Here is a 21,334-nt window from a genome sequence, read left to right as displayed (position 1 = left end):
TATAAAATTAATCTATCATTCTACTTCCCTTTAGAACCTGAGGTATTTCATGATCAGATTTTCATGTTCAGATATTTCATACCCCAATTTGAAGGAGCATTCCATAATAACCCTACAGTATCCTTCACATGTTTGAAACTCACCCAAGGGGAGCTCTGACCAATGAGCAATCTTTGAAAATTAATTTTACAGCACTGTCAGAATTCTTAGTGTAATGAAAGGACATGTCAGTAGGTGTTAACACTCCAAATGCCTGGTAAGCAAGTTCATACCAAAAAGGTTCAGGTTTCAGCTAATGGACTCTGGCTATTCAACATCAACTGGAAAATTAGTTACTTTTAATGAGAAATGAACCAATGATCTGTATCACCCATGTATTTGGAGACACTGATACACCTGAAGAAATGAAAGCCCCCCTGGAATGTGTGTATTTGTGAGTATATGTGGTCTATATGTACCGAATCAAAATGCATATTGAAGAAATCCCTTAACATTTATAAACATTTAATACACATTAAATTGCATAGTATCGTGCCTGTGAAATACTATGGGAAATTCAAGCTGAGATTGTTAACTGTTTTTCCAAATCTTAGTAACACATCAGGGTGGAAAAAAAAAATCAACATTGATTGCTTCAAAACAATACACAAACCTGTTTTAAAATGAGTATCCTTAAAAGAAGGGTTTTATCTGGTAACGGAATGCATGGAAATTTCAATGACCTGAAAATTATAATCTGAACCTAAGTCCAGATAATAGCATGTAAGTTAAGCATATGTCTCAATTCACAGATTAGCAGCTCTCCATCATTTTAATTAGAAGTAAAGATTAGCATGCAGACTTCAGTAGCAAATGCTTCTCGAATCCTTTCAGAAAGAATTATACGTAAAGTCAGTCATGATTTAAAAAACAACTTTGTCAGTTTTCACAGGAACAAAATTAATTCATTAAAAAGAATACAATTACATTTTGATCAAAGCCGTCAATGTGGTGAAACAATCAAATAATACCCTGTGAATGCCATACTTTTACGATCCCTGACATTCAAAGGAGGGCACGTGAAAAGTACTGTAAGGACTGCCAGAGTTACATTTGCTCTTTGGTATTCGGTACACCTGTCAAGACCACGAGTGACTGAGAGCAATACTGGATCACTGGAAACAGACAGTAGAGCCCAGAAATACATGTCAAGGAAGCACATCTTGCACGAACTGGCACCGGGGATGAGCACCCTGGGCAGAGAAAGGCACACCTTCTACGTACCTAGAAAGAATAATGGCCCCTCGATTTACACCAGCCCAGGACTTGAGGTTCTTCATCCCAACATGCTCTACAAGTGTTTTTGCAAAACAGCCTGTAAAGTAAACCAAAACTTAATGCATGTCACATACCAAGATTTAAACTCCCAATCTTCCTCTCTACTACCCTTAAATCTGGAAACATGTTTTAATAAGAAAGCTAATAAAAAGAGTTCTCACCCAATATCACTTAACACAGAAACTCTAGCTCAGGTTTACACAATGTGCTTTTAATACAGCCACTTCCTCCAACTCTGATCTAAATCCTCAGCTATGTTTAGCAGTAATTACTCAATAGAAACAATGAATTCTTATAAAACGCTTATTTGGTCATGTTTGCATTTCTTTGTACTATTTAATTATTTAACCCTGACCTGAAAGTTATTCAGGAAGTAAATGTTTGACAGCAGCACCTTGTGTTTGGTTAAAATCAAGTTTTCACTCATGGAAAATGCTCACTCGGAAGGTATCATGAACACAATGGTCAAATGACTATTCTGGCTTACACCTAGTAATTTCTCACTACACCACTGAACATCTGTTCAACCATCAAAAATATCATTCATCTTTTGTTATTATAGTACATCTGATTCCCAAGGTCTTGGTGTATCATCTTATTCACTGTGCCATCTCAGTGTAACTAATCCTTGGACAAAGGAGAAATTCTGAAGACTAGGATTTAGCGCAGATGGAGGCAGGTACAACCTACCTTGAAGGCAAACGTCTTGGGAAGGTAGCATGTACAAGTCATTCAAAGATACTCAAACGTGAGGAGCCTTTAAAAGCCGAGAGGCCTATGGCTATTACATTCTTCACAGCATGTGCCAAAGAGGGACAGAAATCAGCTGGTGAGGCAGACAGTGCTTTTCAAAGGTGACCACAAGAGTATCTCCGTCCTGTGTACTCTCCTAGAATACTGTCATTCCCCCATCTAGAGGTGGAACTGATGTCTTCTCCTTTCAAACTGGGTGAGCCTTTGTGACTGACTTAACCAAGAGAGAACATTCCAAGTGAACTTAAATAACCTCTGAGGCTAACTCATGAAACTACCATGCACCTACTTTGTCCTCTTAAAACTTAACCACCATATTGTAAGGAAATTGACAGCCTAGGGAGAGGAACTGAGGCTGCTGGGCCTGGCCACCGCCAGCCACTGAGAAGTGGGTACTCCAGCTCCAAGCCAAGCAGCCCCAGATCACTGAGAGCAGGAGCAAGCTCCACCAAACTCCAACCAGTGATTGTAGTCCTGAAAACTACTAAGTTTTGAGGTGGCTTGTTACACAGCAACAGATAACCAAGACAGCCAGCCACTCATTTAGTGCTACATGAAAATGACCAATGCATCAGGTCCCAACAGAATTTATGTAAGGAGAAAAGTCACTAGAAAAATTCTTCATATGTTAAAAGTAAGCCAGACAACTTTTCTGACATAAACTCAGCTCAGCTATGCACCAAATTTAATAATGAAAAAGATGACTCAATATGTTATTTTTTTTCTTCAAAATTTATTACAAGAAGCTTTCTCTTTTATAAAAAAATTTACAGTGAGAAACAGGCCCAGGTCCCTATTCTTAAAGGCGGAGTGAGAAGTGAGTTCCACTGCCACACTGATTGCCTCAGCAGCCATTACAACTGTGACTTGCCTCAGGACATAAATTTATGATTGTCATTTTTTCCAGACACAGTCACAGAAAGCCCAAACTGTTTCAACTCAGTGGGGGAAATCTCTTTAGTGGCTAAAATACCAGAGGGAGTTTTAATTTAGAAAGAGAGGGTCTGGTCAAAGGCAGGACTGAGAGGAAAGCGATATGTAAATTTCCAGTTAGATAAAATGTGCTGCCCTCCTCTTGAGAGCTGCGTTTCTACAGAGCAGCTGTCAGGTTCATGAACAACCAGAAAAGTGCCAAGGACTTTGGTCATATGTATTTCAAAGCCAAACAGGCACCAGTTCAAAATTCTCTGTGAGGATCATCTTCTTCTGCTTGTCCTTTCTTCAAAGCTAGAGATAAACATCATGCTTTTCAGTTGGGGCGATGGTACTCATACACCGGCCCTGCTGCTCTGCTCTCACCATCCTCAGGGAACAGGATGGCATTTTAGAGCACTGGACAAGCCCGTTTTGAAGGCTGAAGTAGCAGAGGAGAGAGGGAAGAGATGGAGGGTGGAAAAGGGAAAGAAAATGAAAGGATTCTAGGAGACAAACTTCCAGGAGAAGCAGCATTATTTGTAACCACTAAATCATTTCTTATTCACAGACATCATTTCTAAACACTCAGCAAACCTTCATTTGAATGTAAAAGGCCAGCATAAAGTTCAGGGATGCCAGACATTGCTGAAATTCCACACACAATACTAGGAAAGGTCAGGTTTCCAGCCTACCTTCTCTTCCATTTTCTTTCATCTTTTCATCTTGCTCTATTAACCACTTCAGAACTAGATGTCCTGCAGGATGCTCTGCAATGTGAAGCTGTGAGGAGTCAAGAACAAGTTAATTTAAAAAGCTGTTCTCATCCATCCTGTATCACCACAGACAGATAAGGACTCAGGCAAACTGAAAGTTCCGCACGGCTTAAGAGGTCTTTATCTAGAATGACCTCTACACCTGGAGGGGCCGGAGAGCTACTCCAACCCCCAAACTGAAATGAAATGGTTATTCAAGCTAACACGGCCACTGAGGCAGTCATACTTGGCTTCATGAGCTCCAGTTTGAACGGCACCACCACAGGGCTCATTTGAGATCGCGGGAACCACTTTCCGGCCTGTCATAAGCAGTTCTGAGGAATACAGGCTCCTAAAGGACAGAACACTACAGCAGAAACACCACACCTGGTGCTGAGCGGTGCCTAAGTACAGGGGGCCACCTGCACACAAGGAGCACTGCCTGATGAGCCGGCTAGGAAGCCTCTTCTCAGCTCCACTGTGCTCCTCTCCAAGGGCCGCATCAATTGCTGGCACAGCATCCAGGCTCTCGGCGTGCAGCCTGGGACACACCGGGCTCCGTCTCCCCACAGAGGAGCCTTCACTACGCATGCATCTCCCCAGTGCGTTAAGACGATCTGCTCTACGAGTAGCGCCAGGCCCTCTCAAAGAGTCACGGCCCACTTCCCTTCTCTCCCCGTCTCGCATGTCCGAACACAGCAGGCTCCCCATACGTGTCTGCTCATCGGCTTACACCCCGGTGCAGGGTTGCCACTGACCGGCTTCTGCTTCCATCATCCCTTTGCTCACTGACTTCCAACCCCCTGTGCCCTCTATTCTCAAACAGGCCGAGCTCCTGCCTCCCTCCAGGCTGCCGCATGTACTCTTCTCTCTGCCTAGAATCTTCTTTCTTCCCTCAGCCACCAATCCTAGGATGTCAGCCCAGCCTTCACTGCCTCAGGAAGTCTTTCTAAGACAGGCTGCCTCCCATTCGTATACAAGCCCATTGAACTTGGAGTTTTCCTTCACAGCACTTATCTCTACTCTAAATTAAATAATGATCTGTGTACACACTTATTTAAATATTGTGTTCCTCAATATGGTATGCCTTTTCTTCGGGCAGGGGAGGGGAGGAAGCGCTGACCGCTGCCTAGCACACATGAGGCTCATGAAACAATAAACCTAAGCTACAAGGCAGAATAACACGAGGCCCAAATAGCATGCGCAGGAGCGATCAGAAAGAGCAAAGATTTTCTGATCCCGAGGGAATTAAGGAAGACTTCCTGGAGAAGGATTCCGAGGACCCTGAAGGACAAACAAGCCTTTCCACAAGAAGAGCAGAGGAAAGTGGAAACCCAGGCAGCACCTGATGCTGAGGAAAAGAAGTACAGACATGAGAGAAGGGCAAAATCCACAGGAAGTTCAAAACAGAACGAAGGACAAAGACCATGCCAGAAAGACAGCCTGGGTCAATCACAGACAACACTAAGAGGATTCTGTGTTCGCTCTGCAGGTCCTGCGGAGTCCTCAGAAGTCTGAGAAAGACAGTGTAACAGCAGCACTGGGTTTTGAATTCAGAATTCCCAAGTGCACTGTTGGTATGAGGTGTGCGGGGATGACTATCGTGCATCTCTTTATGGCAGTGTTCTCAGTGACTGGAGCTTTTGCAGCCACTGCAGCTTTCCTGCCTGTCTCGTGATAGCACGTCACCTCTCCATCCTTGCCACCAGGATGCAGCTCTGATGCCGCCAAACTGGCGATGGCATTCATGGCAGGCTGGGTATCTCCAATGGCCGCTCCCAGGATGGCACACACCAGCACACACGTGGACTTATCCAGCACCACCTCTTGGGCGTGTTCCTGAAGGTAGTTTAGCAAAGCTGGAGAAATGGACTCCAAGAGCTCTCGTCGCCGGATTTCTGTGTCTTTCTTACTGTGGGAACACGTTGAATGAAGAATTAAGGTAAGATGAATGGCAAAGGAAGTATGGAGGTTTTGTTATCACAGACACCTCTAAGGGCGTGTAACAGTGTCACACTCTATTGTAACTGGCTGTCTTTCTCCTGTGTGTGCAGATAAGCAGCTTGAGGGCGGGATATCTGTCTTTGTGTCTCCAGAATCTGAATAGTGCCTGGCACAGAACGAGCACTCAATACATGAAGCTTGTCTTCTATAATACGAAAAAAGTCCTGAACCAATCCAAACTCAAGTTACAATAACAACAACATATCTTACCTGACAACACGTTTAGATTACTTTATGGATTCTAATCCCCAGAGTATTTGATTAAGTGGCCAACAGCTTTAAAAATAAACAAAACCAAAACAAACCACACACCGGAATGCCTACTGTATGCCAGACCTGAGAGGCATTCTTTCGGCATGATGCTGATTTCCTTTTCAAACAAAAACTTTAAGAACCTGTCAAAACTAGAGGCTTAAAAATGGAATGCACCTTTGAGTTTTAGAAAGGGAGAGAGCATGAGAGGTGTACATGTATGCGAACATTTCTGGAAGCAAGTGCCACTCAAAACGAACAATCAGAGCGGAGGGGTAAAGGGCTCCAGCCAGGCTCCTGACCCTTACCTGTGTGCGTTTCCGTCTCCTTTCTGCAGGACTTCAATGATCTCTCGTACTGTGTGTGCAGGATCTCTGGGGCTTAGTAAATACAACAGGACCTTCCTTCCATATTTGTCATTTACTATGTTAGGCAAGGAATTAATGATTTCCTGTAAAATAATAGAAACCAACAGTAAATCTATGTTTAAGGTCTATTATGCTTGGAACCTGAAAGGTAAAGGATTCGTAACTATCTTCCCCGAGGTACTGAATGACAAATACAGAACTAGTTCTGCATTGTTTCATTAAAGCACAGAGGTGTGCGCTTGGAACACAGAAGGGCCTCCTTCCTTGGAACACAGAAGGGCCTCCTCCTTCAGACTAGCACTGCTGAGCAACCCATTTATGTCTAACTGACCAAGCTCAAGGACTTGAAGAAAACATTTAAAGCAGTCATCTTCATTCATTGTAAACACTATTTCTTAGGCCACTATTACTTGGGACATTGCTTGCTGGGGCCACTGAGCAGATATAGTTAGCTTGCAGCTGCCCTTAAATGGAGCATCAGCATTGATGAAGGCCATTCTTATTAGAATTTCCCCACTGAGATGTATGTGAAGGGAGATAAAGAAATTCTGTTAAATAGAACAAGTGGATAAAGGCTTTTAAAGTTAGGTTACTTATTCATGGCAAATGAAGGCTGTTTAAAGTACTCACTGAAAACAAAAAGAAAGGGAAGGGAAATAAAGGCAGAAAGACTCCATGGAGCCGTTACAAATAATTGCATTCTATGACATTTCCAATCAACTTACCAAGAACAGTAACCTTCTTTTCTAGTTGTCTGAATTTAAGGAACAAAGGCAATGTCATCCCCACCTCAGCTAAGCTGCTGGGTAGACTGGTGATGTTTGCAAAGACAGAAAAGTCACTGTTTTCAAATTCCTTTATTCTTAATAGAAAATATGCAAAAGAAAAATCACAAGCTTTTCCCTCTGTAACATTCCTATTTCTTGTAACAAACCTAATAAATATTCAAAGCCATGTGTGTTTGAACGCCAGAGATTCTTCAGAACTGGCTGGGGCCACAGAAAGAATTCAGTCCAACCACCCAGGCTATACATAAGGAACCCAGAAAGGGGAGAGGTGACTTGTAGGAGGACGTAAGAGTGTCAGTGAAAGTCCTGTGACCAGTCCTGGTCCCCTGACTCCAATTCTAGTCTCTTTCGAAGAAAACAAGACACCCCTCTCTTAAGGAAAGGAGTTCTCCACGAGACTATATACTCAGATCTGCTGTTCTCTTCAGTGCCCACTAACGACAGTGAGATCAGTAATTTTAGTGCAAAAAAAGCTAAAAATTAGGTACATTAGATCCAACCACCTCAAAAGGAATATAAATTTCAACTACCAAGAAAAAATAAACTTAAAATTTAAGTAATAAAGAGGAAGACGGGGAAAAAAATATATATAGCTTATCACGGGGATGGGAGCTCTTTTGCAGTTTCAAGGCAAACATGCCCCAAAGCAGACTCAGTATATGCATTTTTGATAAAGCAGCATTTAGTGTCACAAATATGGGCTACCTTTTAGTGTGGTTTTGTCTATTTAAGGTTTAACTGACTCATAAAAGAAGACAAATGCTTTAATTTGTTGAAAGAAGAGAATGAGAATGATACATAGCTTAGACCAACTTCTACAATCATTAAAACACCCCCACAGCTTTGCTGTCCTTAAAAAGCACTCTGGGGTATTACACCTTTAAACTTTTAAAGCACTTGCTTTTTTGGAGGGAAAAAAAGTGTGTACGTGTGTGTGAGGGGAAGTATGCAGTGAAGAACTATAAATGGCTGCTATTTACTTTCAGTTAATTTTTTTCTTGGTATAAGGAAGAAAAGGGGTGGCGTGAAGCCAGCCATGTATTCCTCACCATACGTGACCTTCTCTGTGGGTTCTACACTTAAGGACTAGTGCAGCGCACTTGCCTTGGGCAGAAATGGTTTCACCTCAACACAAGATGCACATAAAATAAAATAAAATTCATGCAAAAATACTGCTCAAGAACTAGTCCTCAAATTCATTGAACTTCTACTGCCCTTCAGTTTGTAATTAAGGAATTTAGCATCTAAACTTGTGTTGGTCTAAGGTTCTTAAAAGAATGCAATGTTTATAAACTAACAATCATATGAAACTAAAAAATGTTTACTTAAAAATGTGGTATCTTTTCATTCTCCCCCCAACCCCCCCCCCCCCCAATTCTTAGATTCCTACCAGTAGAAACATTCATCTTGAAAAAAATAAAAGGAAACAGTATGAGCGTTGCTAAATTATACAGTAAATTCATTTCTCTTTAGCCTGGCTTATGCACAAAAAGGAGAGAAATTTCCCAACGATCACCTGGGGAACACTAACTAGAAGAGTTAACATGCAGAGACACAAGAGGCAGCTATAGTGCAGTTGGTTTTGTGCTGAATTTGATCTCTGGGTTCAAGCTGCGTAGACCTTGGCAAATCCTTTAACCTCTCTACACATCAATTCCCTTATCTGCAAAAGCAAATGATACACCTGCCTGCCCTGTGGGCCACCACTGGAGCAAATCAGAAAATTCACACTACAGACTGAAAACTGCTGTAAAGTAATGCTGTTCGTATGAAGAACACCTCTCAGTATACAGCATCTTTAACTAAGGAGATTAAATAAAGATGCTGGGGTTGTGAGTTTGGCATCCTCGAAAGAGAGAGAACCCCAGCAATGAAGGCTTAAATGTAAAGGTTTTCAACTTCATGCTCCCTCTTATAAGAATTAACTTAGAGCAAGTCACAACAAGGGTCACTTGTAATCTCCTCCTCTTGTGTTTTACTCTAAAGAAGGTATGTAAACAAGAGAAGCACAGGAAGACCCAAAGACCTCCCTTCTGAAGATGTGTAGCCGTTCTCCTTGTGTTGGATCCCAGTCAGATTCTTTGGCATTCCTGTTTTGCCAACCTTCTTTTAAAAAGGAAAGGTAAAGGTCAAAATGAAAGGTGCACACTGGAAGTAGGGTTACAGCGCATATGCATTTTCAGTGGAAGAAAGAAAGACACGCAAAACGCAGCATTACTGAGAACCAGGCCCCTCCATGATGCACACACCCCTATAGGAAGTTGTGCGTAAGGAACAAAAAGAAACGCAGCCGACTTTGACCGTAGAGAGCTAAAATCTAGTGGATGAGGTAAGACAAACTTAATAAATAAAAATAAGAGATTTAAATAATGGATAAAAACGAAGTGTAAAAAGGTTAGAGCACTGGCAGTGACCGCGCCTTCCTGAGTAATTTTTAAAAAAATATACAGTGATTTTATCCAGAAGTTCGGCTTTTTGGCTGCACTCAAAAATGTGGTTTAATGGGTTTTGCATGACAAAAAAGTTCTGGAGATTGGTCACACAACAAAGTGAATATACTTAATACTACTGAAGTGCATACTTAAAAATGGTTAAGATGGTCATTTTTATCACAATTAAAAAGAAAAAATATTGGAAGATCTACCAGCTCACATTCCCAGGGGCTGGAGCCGAGGGGTGGCTGCCACCTTGGACAGGGCAAGCATTCTCTCCCTTCCCCGCACAACCCCACTCCTGGCCTGCCTCACTCGTTTACCTGCCTGGTCAGTGAGTGCTGCTGAGTTTGTAAGCCCTGCATCAGATCACGGTTAACTGCCAAATGAATGGGTGGCAAAGACAAAAACCACAGGCACTAAGAGGATAGGGAGAGCAGGTCTGGCCGGGAGACCAGAGAACATTGTCTGGAGGTTGAACTGGAGCTGGATCTTAAAAGAGAAAAGGAGGAGTGTTTATTAGACTATGATTTCAACTTGACATTTCAGGAAATCCAATTACTGTGAATAGAATGCTTAGCAACACTAAACTTTCTTGGCTATTTTTAAAAGCATTGCATAATGCAACAGGTTCTGTAGTGGCTGGATGGGAAACAAAGACACATGACTCTCTATATATGTGCAGCGTATCTGGCAACCCGCAGTTCTGCTAAGTAAATGCCTCAGAGAAACGAGGAGACGTGAAAGAATGCTTACAGAATTACTTAGAATAGCAAAAAATGATAAGAATGTTTAAAGTTTTAAACGTTGTAAGCAACCCAAATGTCCATCAACAGAAAAATGGAAAAATCAACTGCAGTGTATTAATACAGTAGAAAACTATTCGGCATTGAAAAATGAATAATTTAGAACGGCAGTGAGTAAACCATGGCCTGTGGGTCGGCTCTTACCTGCAGCCTGTTTTTGTACATCCTGTGTGCTAAGAACACTTTTGTTTGTTTGTTTTTGTATTTTAAAGAGTTGTTAAAAAACAAAGACAAAACTCGTTAGAATATGCACCAGAGACCATATATGGCCCACAAACCCTAAAATAATTACTATCTGGTTCTTTATTTTAAAAGCCTGCTGACCTGTGATGATGAACTTCAAAAGTGCAATGCCAAAAGCAAAAAACAAGCTGCAGGACAAAACACACAAGACATCACTTATACAGAATTTGTAAACATGCAAAATAATCCCATAAACATCTACACATACAGCAAAAGGATAAGGGAATTCGTGCAGATAATAAACACCAATCCATCACGGTGGGTATGGGGTGGGGGAGAAACAGGCCAAAAAAAAAAAAAGGGAACACAAAGGGCTTGAACTTTAACTGTACTTGTCAAGTTGTATTTCTTTATGTCAGATCAGGTGGGAGGCTGGGTGTTCACTGTTACTATTCTTTATACCTTTGTGCATAGTATCTCAAAGTAGTGTATTTTTAAGAAAGCATCAGTACTTACTCTCTCTCAAACAGCAACTGGCCAGCACTTTCCTCCTTCTTAGAGGAGCACTGCTGTCAAAGCAGCCGCATCACACCAACAATTCCAGGATCAACTTTTCTAAGTCAGGGTACTTTGGAAAGTAAAGTAGGTGGGGGAACAGTGTGTATCCATGTTGAAAGGTGAGGGCTCAGCTGACCAGGCTGTGATTTCAACCTGACATTTCAGGAAGTCTGGTTACCCGGGACAGAATGCTTAGCAACATCAAGCTTTCTTGGCTATTTTTAAAAAGCACTGCATACTGCAACAGGCTTTGTGGTGGATGGGCGGGGGAAACGCAAGGGCAATTAGCATTCCAGAATTCCATCACCAGCTACAGAGTTTAATGATACACAGAACCCACTGAGCGTTTGTCAGCTCGAGGCAAGACATCAGCAGAAGAGGCCATTCTCAGGGAAACCTGCCCTCAGTATGAGAAAGTCACTAGGAATGTGGGTTAAATAGTTGTGGGAATCAAACTGATAAGCACAAGGAATTAAAACTGTTTCAACAGCCACATTAAGTGGGATAAATCTTTGGAAAAAATTAAGCTAGCAGACAATTGTGGCAAATCCTGAAGGAAGTTTGGTTTCTCTTAAAATCCATTTGGAACAGTTATGCAAATTTTAGTTGTCATGAAAATATTAAACAAAAGCAAGGCTTTCAATAGCGCAGTCTGTTTCCATTTTCCTGAAACAACTTTATTCATTAGCCAATCTATGGCCTCACATCTCTGTCACTGGAATGAAAAACAATCATTATTGATTGGAGTCAAAAGGGTAATAAAGTCACAAGGAACATGTCAAAACACTCAGTCTGTGACATGAAAGTCTTGCCAACTTGTTTCTTCCCACAATCCTATCCCAGAGAAAGTCATCACAATCTTAAAATAGTCCGGGGAAAAGCTGGAAAATGACAGCAAGGGCATGAGAAATTCACACACACGGGGACCTACAGCTGGCATCTAAGAAAACAAATCCCCACCCCTCCACTAGCGGGGACATTTCTCCTACTACACCCAGCTCTACTGGTCCAGAGGCTCCAGAGCGAGGCCACAGCACCACCACACGCCAACAGGTAAATTCTCTTTCTGAACATCCATATGTGTCTCCCTGAAGATGGTGTGGAAACAGCCTCTGTCACTAAGATTTCTGCAAGGGTCCCATCCACGTGTATCAATTTTCAGATGAATAAGCCATGTCTACGCAGATTATGTGATTTGTAAAACGTTTCCAGGTTTGGTCACCGCCTGCCACCTCTGTCACATACCTGACACCACTTGCAGGCTAGAACTAAATAAAGGTAGAAAAGTGAAGGAGGATCACAGAATCAAAAGTCAGAAAAAGCGGCAGTCACTGCAGAATGAGGGAAATTATTTCATAATGTAGTTTTACTTTGGAGGAGTTTTTCTAAGAGAACAGCTTTTCTGAAGGCAAAATTAGGGTCAAGTAAACTGCATTCAATTATTCCCACTCTATGGTCCCTACACCAGGTTCAAAAGCCGAAATGTAAAAAGGAAGCTAGTATTTTAATTTTAGTAAAGAATTTCAATCTGACTCTACAGAAGGCTTTCATGGAAGCTCGAAGAAGTAGCACAACTGACTGAGCTTCTTCAGTTTTTCTTCTCTAGCCCAGTTCGGGACAGAGTACTGTTAAACTGGGAAACTGCACAGGTAGCTTCTCCAAAGGGGGAGAGAGAAAGGTCATGGGTATCCTCTATCTGGATGGACATGAGTTCCTGAATAACTGAAGAACTGCTATGTAAACAAATTTCTGACCAAATTCAAACACTGCATTGTTAATTTTTAGTATGTTATATGGTCTAAAAAGCCATGTTACCCAAATGTAACCAGAATTTTACATATTTAATTTACACATTTTATTAATTATTAATATGAAATTCAAGATGATGGCTTCTAAAGGAATAAAGTAAACCCCACAAAAATAAGCTTAATTAAAGCAACTAAAAAATAGTAAATACTGTTAGAAAGCATGCTTCAAGGTCTTTACACATCTATGTGTGAAATCAAACTTACATGCCCGTAGACGATGTAACAATTTAACTTAACTTCAAGACCATCTGAATTACTTACTGATACGATTATCTGCTTCACCAGCTTAGTGTCATCAATACAATCAAATGCCGCCAGTAGAACCAGATGGGAGTATTGGCCCTGTAACAATTGGAAGCCAGTAAAGGTTAAAAAAAAAATGCATAGATTCTCCCTTTTCTTCCCTCCCTGGAGTTACTTTATAAAGGTTACCAACTCCGTAACTTTTCCTGCACAATCTAAATGAGACAGATAAACATTCAAAAAATGTCCTCTCATATCGCACCTAGTTAATTATACTCTAGGTTGGTTAAGAAAAAGAAACTGAAGAGCACATTCTTCAATACCAAATAGCTGAGATTCATTTTTTTTAACTAAGATCTAACACCTCTCAAAAATAGGTATCCTGTTAATGGATAGCTACTTGAGAATTAAACTCAAATTAAAAGGACAAGTGAAAAAAAAATAAAAAACAACAAATAAAACTAAATAGAGTAAAGAAGACACTAATGAACTTATTTACAAAACAGAAAGACTCACAGAAATAGTAAACAGACTTATGGTTACTGGGGGAAAGGGAATGGGAAGGGATAATTTGGGAGTTTGAGATTTGCAAATATTAACAACTATATATAAAACAGAAAAAACAAATTTCTTCTGTATAGCACAGGGAACTATATTCAATACCTTGCAGTAACCTGTAATGAAAAAGAATATTAAAACACGAATATATGCATGTATATGTATGACTGAAACATTATGCTGTGCACCAGAAACTGACACATTGTAACTGACTATACTTCAGTAAAAATAAATATATAACTATGTAGAGTATTCCAATCATAAAAAAGAAAGGGTATAAACTCAGATGTAATTATATATACAAAATATAAATAATACACATACACAAAAAATTGTACAAGGAAAAACACTGTCATCTCTGGGTTGAAAGATCACAAATGATTTTTTTCATTTTCTTTTGTACATTGTCCAATTTGTCTAAAATAATTCTATATAATTAAAATAGAAATATTAAAAAAACCTAGAAGAATATATTTATATAATGAATACGAGAATAAGATGAAAACAAGTGCTTTCGAGAGTTGCAGATACTAATATATATAAAATAGATAAACAACAGGTTTATACTGTATAGTTCAGGAAACTACATTCAATATGTTGTAGTACCTTATGGTGAAAAAGAAAACGAAAATGAATATATGTATATTCCTATATGATTGAAGAATTATACTGTACACCAGAAATTGACATTGCAAACTGACTATACACTAATAAAAATATATTTAAGAAAGTATAGTAGCATGAGATGATACAAATATACATTAGGACTTTCACAATGGTTAATCCTGAAATGACAGAATTATTTTCATGATGCTGATATTGTTCAAAGATTTAAATTTCTACTCTATGTAAAAAAAAATTTTTTTTCAGAGCTTGTGGTATACTTCTTTTGTATCATAGATGATAACATAATCTCTTTTTATTTTGAGAGGAATTTGCCTTCTCATAACAGCCAATACTCATTCAGAGCCAGACCTGATCAACATGGCAGGTAATAACATTTAAAATAACAAAGCTCTAACATCTTTACAATGTGTAAGACCAACAATCAACTAAAAACAGACTAAGAACATGAAGAGTCAGCTCACAGACAAAGAAGTACCAATGGCTTTAAGCATACGAAGTATAATGTTCATTAATTAAGGACAATAATTAAAACAATGAAATTACCATTTCCCACCTTTCTACACAGAAAACTGAAAACCCTTGATAATATACAAATTTGGCAAAGGTGTGGGGAAAAGCAGGCACATTTATGTTGCTGGTGAGCATGTAAAGTGGCTCAACCTCTCTGAAGGGCAACTGACAACAGCTACAAAAACGTAAAATGCATGTACCTTTTGACCCAGCAATTCTACGTCTAGGGAGGCACCTTACAGGCGTGCTTCTATGCATGAATGAAGGATAATGAGGGCTATGTCTTGGAGTATTATTTGAAATAATAATAATAAATAAAAATAAAAATAAAAAATAAAAAATAAAAATAAAAATAAATAAAAATAAAAATAAAAATAATAAAAAACTAGAAACTACTCAAGTGTTCAATAGTAGGGAAAGGTTAAATGTCATATAATGACATAATATAAACTTATTGACAAGTGTGAGATAGATAGGTGAATACAGAAGCTGGGTCAGAATTTAAGAGAAACAGACAATTCTACAACTACAGCTGGAAGTTTTAACATGCTTCTCTCAGCAACTAACAGAACTAGAAAATGATAAACACTATCAGCCCCTTGATCTAACCAACACTTACAGAGTACTACACCCTACAGCTCTGCACCACACATTCTTTCGAGATATTAAGATAGACTACATGTTGAGCCATAAAATAAAGTCATTATAAACTTTAAAAGATTGAAATAATACAGAGTATGTCAAGAAATCCCTAATATTTGGAAATCAAATACTTCCAAATAACCCACAGACCAAATCCATTGGTTTTATTCATTTATCTCACCCCTTTAGAAGCAAATCCTTGAGATAAAAAAGGCATTGCCCTGCTAACCTGTTAATATCACAACGCCTGGCTGGGATTAGGTTCCCTCCAAAAATATTGCTGATGTAACCAAACTGTAAAATTAAAACAATCTAACTTTATTACTAAAGAATATCTTTTACTATTAATACCTTTTAGAACTTTCTATTAACATTCTATTTTTACTCATTCTAACAGAATACTCAAATTAAGATTGTATATAAAAGGATTTACATAGAGATGAATTACAGGTCATGGCATTTTTTTATACTCTGAAAACAACTCACTAGAGAATCTCTTATTTCATTTGTTATACCCAAGTTAGCTGCCTTCTTCATGGTTTTATACTAATTCCCTTCCTCGTCTCCAACCCTACAGAAGACAACAGGTATGTATATAGTCACACAGCACCAATTTATCTGAGTCTGAATCAGCATTTATTATATCAAGGATTCACTAGACAGCAGTAGTTCTTGTTGGATTTTTCACAGGGAAAAGTTACTATTTAGTATTTCAATACATAGAAATACTATTTTTTGAGGCAATTAATCCCTCAGAAAAAAACAATTTTTGTATCATCTAATTTCATCAGGAAAGCTTTTATAGAATCTCCAAAAGATTCCAAAGAACTATGAAACTTAACGAGAATTTTCTTAGACCATACTACAAATTTAATCTAAGAAAAAGAGACAAATTTCACTTTCTGTTATGTTTTTGGTGGTAATGAAAATTGGTAACAACTTTCTGAGGTACAATTTACCTAGAGACTAAATATCAGGTCTTCAAAAAATACCTAATAAAAACGGAAAATTGTCACAGTACAATGTAAATAAAAAGAGGAGAAATTTCATTTTGTGTAAATTTAATAATATATAAAATACATGCACATGCATAGAAACAGGATGTAACAAAATAAGAAATTTTCTTATTGGATTTTCTTCTCAATTTTTCAAATTTTCTATAAGAGATTCTTTTTACCATGAAAAATAATTAAAAGAAATACGCAGTCTTACTATACTTACATTAGCCACCTTTTCAACATAAGTCTTCATTGTTTTCACAATCACTTTCCTGTCCTTAAAAAAGAAAAATGTCTCAATGAACTTATAGATTTAGTTATAGAGTACAGTATTTTGTAGTTAAAAATTATTTATAACATTAAACATTCATCAGAGTTGCATAATTTTCATTAGTGAAAATAGTTATTCAGTCAGAACAAAAAAAATGTAACATACTGTAACAAACCCGCTCAGAGTTATTCTAATCTTAGACCCACATGTGACAACCCATTGAGACATAAATATGGAACCATAAAATTATTAGTTGCCAGGCAAACCTAGTGAAACAAGCTCCTCTTAGAATAAGAACTGAGCTCCCCTATTCCAAGGTCTGAACTGATTTCAAATGCATACAGGTCTAGCATACAGATGGCGTTCAATACATTATTTGTTGAAGGTAAATTAAATTTGCATTAATCTAAAAAGTAGACCAAGTACAACTGTCTTTCAAAGGCAGAATTATACTGATCAAGGAAAAGAGGATCATTTCTGTTAAACGTCTGTAATTAATACACATCTTTACCTTTTCCCTCAAAGTACTGAAGACCCACAGGAGCACACCTGTGGCTGTTCAGTATCTTCTCCTTCCTCTCCCTTCTGGGCAACAAGATCAGTAAATGAGGAATCAAAGAGCCTGACAGGTACCACAACTTCTATACTCTTAAGCCTAACAGAAACACTGTGCTCACTTGTATGACAGAGCCCTGCCCGTACAATGACAGCTCAAGGTTTTCAAACTTTTTAAGGAAGACCCCAGTAGAGGAGAATCACACGGTCCAAAGTGGAGCCGATTTCAGTGAGTTCCTGAGGCACAACTTTGCAAAGGTAATGCTTTTATGCAGAACAGCACAAAAGCCAAAGGAGACTGGAAGTCGGAGAAAAGGCAAGCCAAGCCCTGACTGACACGCTTACCTTGGGCGTGCCGTGCCACAGGCAGTGCATGGCCACTCTGGCGCCATCGTGCGTGTGCGCCAGGTACACCACTGCTTCTCGGATGGCTTCAATCATTTCCTGCGGGATAAATGCAGTCAGCGCTTTGGTTTACTCTTTCTGCCTTTTCAAAATCTGTCTACTAAGGAGCAGTTATGCACAGAGAATGAAAGGAAGAAAGTATACGTAGTAAATATTTTAATTTTTACTTCTGTAGATAGGCATGCAAACATGCAACTTCTTTCTGGAAACATTCTTTTCCATTAAAAGCAGCAAATACTGCTGACAGTCAATTTCTATTAAAATACCTGAGTTTTACCAACGACTATTCAAAAAACTATGTAGGGTGGACCCTCAAATGTGGTTTGAGCCACGTGGGTCCACTTATATGTGGATTTTTTTCAGTAAGCACGTATGACAACACTACACGATCTGCGGCTGGGTAAATCCACAATCGGAAATGCTGATGGGAGGGCTGATTGATTATACATGGATTTTTTGACTGGTGGTGGATGGGAGTGTCAGCACCCCCAACTCCCATACTGTTCAGGGGTCAAGTGTATGCGTATAGTACATTCTAAATTTTTCAAAAAAAAAAAAAAATCTAAGAGTTGGCTGGAGAAGGAAGGGAGTTTTTAACAGAAAAGCCAGATGAAATAAACAAACTCTTCCCTAAAAGAGTCAAATATATGATGAAGAGAAAACAAAAACACTTGACACATTGTAAAATGATTATAAATCAATAAAAAATGTTAAAAAAAAAAAAAAAGAAAACCAAAACACTAATTTCTGGCCGAAAAAGATTTTCTTTTTTAGTTTATCACTGGATTACCTCTGGAAATCGTATTAGTAATTCACAATAAAGACACTTAACATTTCTCAAAGAACTAATCTCTGTAGTAACACTGAGCCTAGGCCTTCACTTACCAAAGAACTTTTAGTAAAAATCCAATCATTAATTTATTACAAAGTCTCCTGCCAGGAGGGAGAAAGGTAGATCCCATTTTTATCAATAAGGAATGAGCAATTTCACCCTTAACTATTTTATAATCCTTAGCAAGGATGAATCTCAAGAATGCAGCTTTCAGCTTACATACCTAAACTTATGAATCTCTTCAAAGTTATCCAACTGGCGAGTTATATATATATTCTAATTATGCTTCCCTTATCTCCAAAGGTTTTTTAAGTCTCCTTTTGAAAAAGCCCCAGGGCCAGAAAGATTTGTCTGATTACTTTACATTCACACTAAGTTCCCAATGATTTTTTGCGATTACTAAAACACATTCAATACTAACAAGATAAAGTCTTTCCACTACTGAACATATTCAATTGATCATTTTTCTCAGTTCTGAGAATAAACTCCTGCCTCAGTAAATCTAGAACTTTGAGATCTATGCTGTGCAGGAATGGGAAATCCCCCAAAGGGAAGCAGCAGCATTCTTAGGTAGGTGCCTGCTCTTGGAAAACTATTTTGCATGTCAGTTTTGAGAGGGTCAAAATTCCTATGAATGTTTAACCTGGTATATTTTTTTAAAAAGTGAGTCTTATTATTTGGTTATTACTTACTATCAGAATGAGAACAAATTGACAATGAGTTCACAGTAATGATAAGGCAAGCAAGTATCAGAGGACAAAATGAATTCTCATCTGCAGTCCCATCACTGTCTTGAAGGGCAGTGCAATTTACCTTCACTCTCATATAAGGTCCAGTTTTTCATGGTCCATTTAGTTTTACCTAGTGTCCTCCCCTAACCTCTTAAAGTCAACATAAATTTTTTTGGTATCAACACAGGTGAATTTCAAACTCCCTGAATGCTGAATATTCCTCCAATGTGTTAGTTAGTTAATTTTCTGGTTAGGTTAAGCTAGAGGATACTCTCTGGATTACAATTAAAGTATAACAATTCAATGAAATTGATAAAACTATGGTCAATTCTAGTGTCTTCTGGCAAAAAAGCTAAACGGAATTAGCAGACATGTTCAAAGGAAATTTAGTGTATTATCGTTCCTAAATAAGAAAATAATTCTTTAAAATTTTCAAAAGCCAATATACATCAAAGCGGTATTTCACTTTTTCACACAGCTCTCCCTCCAGTTTAAAATCAAAACCAAGAACTTACTGATCTTAGCTTTGGGGGTGCATAGGTAAAAAAGTCCAAGAATACTTTATGCACTAGTGAGTGCTTAATCACAGCTTCCCTGAAAACAGAAGAAAAGAAAAGAAAATACATCAGATCTGGCACTGCAATAATACAGAGGTAGGTAACCTTGGTTGTCCTGAAATATTCAAAACAAGTGAAATGGTTTTAGTGAGTGTAATCTGGCATACGATAGACTGTATCTTTAGCAATACTAAGACTTAAAATAAAAACCTGGACTATTAAAAATATTTAGTGTCATCTAGTATCTAACTGTCAAACATGAAATTATTCAAAACACACTCGACTTTCTTAAATAAGGACACCCATATTCTTTTACCTAATACTGCACATGTAAAGAGAAATCCACATTTGGACTTTTTTTTTAATAGCTATTTTCTTTTCGACAAGCCTCCTTTATGTGGGTTAGTTTCACAAAATAATTTTAGCAGTTAAAACCTGAATAGATCAGTCTAGTGGCAGCAACTGCCACAATGCCTAACTGATCCACGCCTCCTGGTGTGACACTCGGTGAATTCAGGGGTACAGTAGAGGCACCAAAGACTTCAAGTACACACGGAGTACCCAAGCAGATGGCAAAACATGTTGTTTTTAATGGTAAAGCACTGTTCTGAGCATTCTGGAAGTATTAACCCATTTAATCCTCATAAAATTCTATGAAATATGTACTATTATTATCCCAATTTTATAGATATGGAAACGGAGGCACAGAGAGGTTAAGTTGCTCAAGGTCACATAGTGAATAACTGAGGATTCACACCAGGAAGTCTGGTTCCAGAGGCCATGCCCAAACCACTCCTCTGTGGCACAGATGCTAAGACAACCATGCGCAGGGGCTTTTATGTCCCACAATCCGATTTAAATAACTGACTGTAACTGGGAAACCATCCACCTTTTCTATAGAAAAGGCTATATAAAACTTTCTTCCTGTGAATGCCATTTGTTAAGACAAAACAAAAACAGCTTTCTTACTTTTGGGCCATGGGCGTTAGAATCTGTTTCATTTCATCCATGATAAGCTCTAGTTTTTCTGGCTGTACCTCTAATACTTTGTCCAGTGTTGGGTGATCTGCTGACTGCAAAAGAAAAATCAAACCCCTCTAAATTTAATCAAGTTTCTTCAACTTCAGAACGAAGAAAATCAGTCATTTTACATAAACTTAAAATAATTTTCAGATCTCCCATATTTACGTAACAAGAGCCCGGCAGCAGATACCCTCAAGGAGAAATTCTTGATTATCTCATCCTGTCTGTACACCCACCAATGTACCCACAGAGCAAAGCTGAGTAACAAACCAACTCAACCAGCCAGTACATACCTGCCAAGCATCTAGCACGTACCTAATCACGAGATCAAGCAGTCAGTTAACAAATTCTTGCCACTATGTGTTTGTTCTGTAATGAGCTGGATATTCTTATACTGACTGGTACAAAAGAAACAGAGCACTAAGTTCAACCTAGGAGCTGAACCT

General features: G+C 38.7%; 1 protein-coding gene across 2 annotated transcripts in view; it reads right to left on the bottom strand.

Moving 5' to 3' along the window:
- Nucleotides 1-21,334, bottom strand: part of PUM3 (pumilio RNA binding family member 3) — a 45,832-nt gene that overhangs the window by 9,892 nt on the left and 14,606 nt on the right. For both annotated transcript variants that reach the window (XM_010967892.3, XM_074361632.1), the window contains exons 9-17: nucleotides 20,835-20,938; nucleotides 19,824-19,902; nucleotides 17,686-17,784; nucleotides 16,738-16,791; nucleotides 13,198-13,278; nucleotides 6,302-6,444; nucleotides 5,427-5,649; nucleotides 3,678-3,765; nucleotides 1,264-1,354 (exon numbers count right to left, since the gene is read on the bottom strand). In XM_010967892.3, the coding sequence (XP_010966194.2) occupies nucleotides 1,264-1,354; nucleotides 3,678-3,765; nucleotides 5,427-5,649; nucleotides 6,302-6,444; nucleotides 13,198-13,278; nucleotides 16,738-16,791; nucleotides 17,686-17,784; nucleotides 19,824-19,902; nucleotides 20,835-20,938 (962 nt within the window). The remainder of the gene's footprint in view (nucleotides 1-1,263; nucleotides 1,355-3,677; nucleotides 3,766-5,426; nucleotides 5,650-6,301; nucleotides 6,445-13,197; nucleotides 13,279-16,737; nucleotides 16,792-17,685; nucleotides 17,785-19,823; nucleotides 19,903-20,834; nucleotides 20,939-21,334) is intronic.

This window comes from Camelus bactrianus, chromosome 4 (assembly GCF_048773025.1).
Source record: "Camelus bactrianus isolate YW-2024 breed Bactrian camel chromosome 4, ASM4877302v1, whole genome shotgun sequence".
Classification (NCBI taxonomy): domain Eukaryota; kingdom Metazoa; phylum Chordata; class Mammalia; order Artiodactyla; family Camelidae; genus Camelus; species Camelus bactrianus.
Note: the sequence above shows the minus strand (reverse complement) of the source record. Positions and strands in the feature narration are given on the sequence as shown.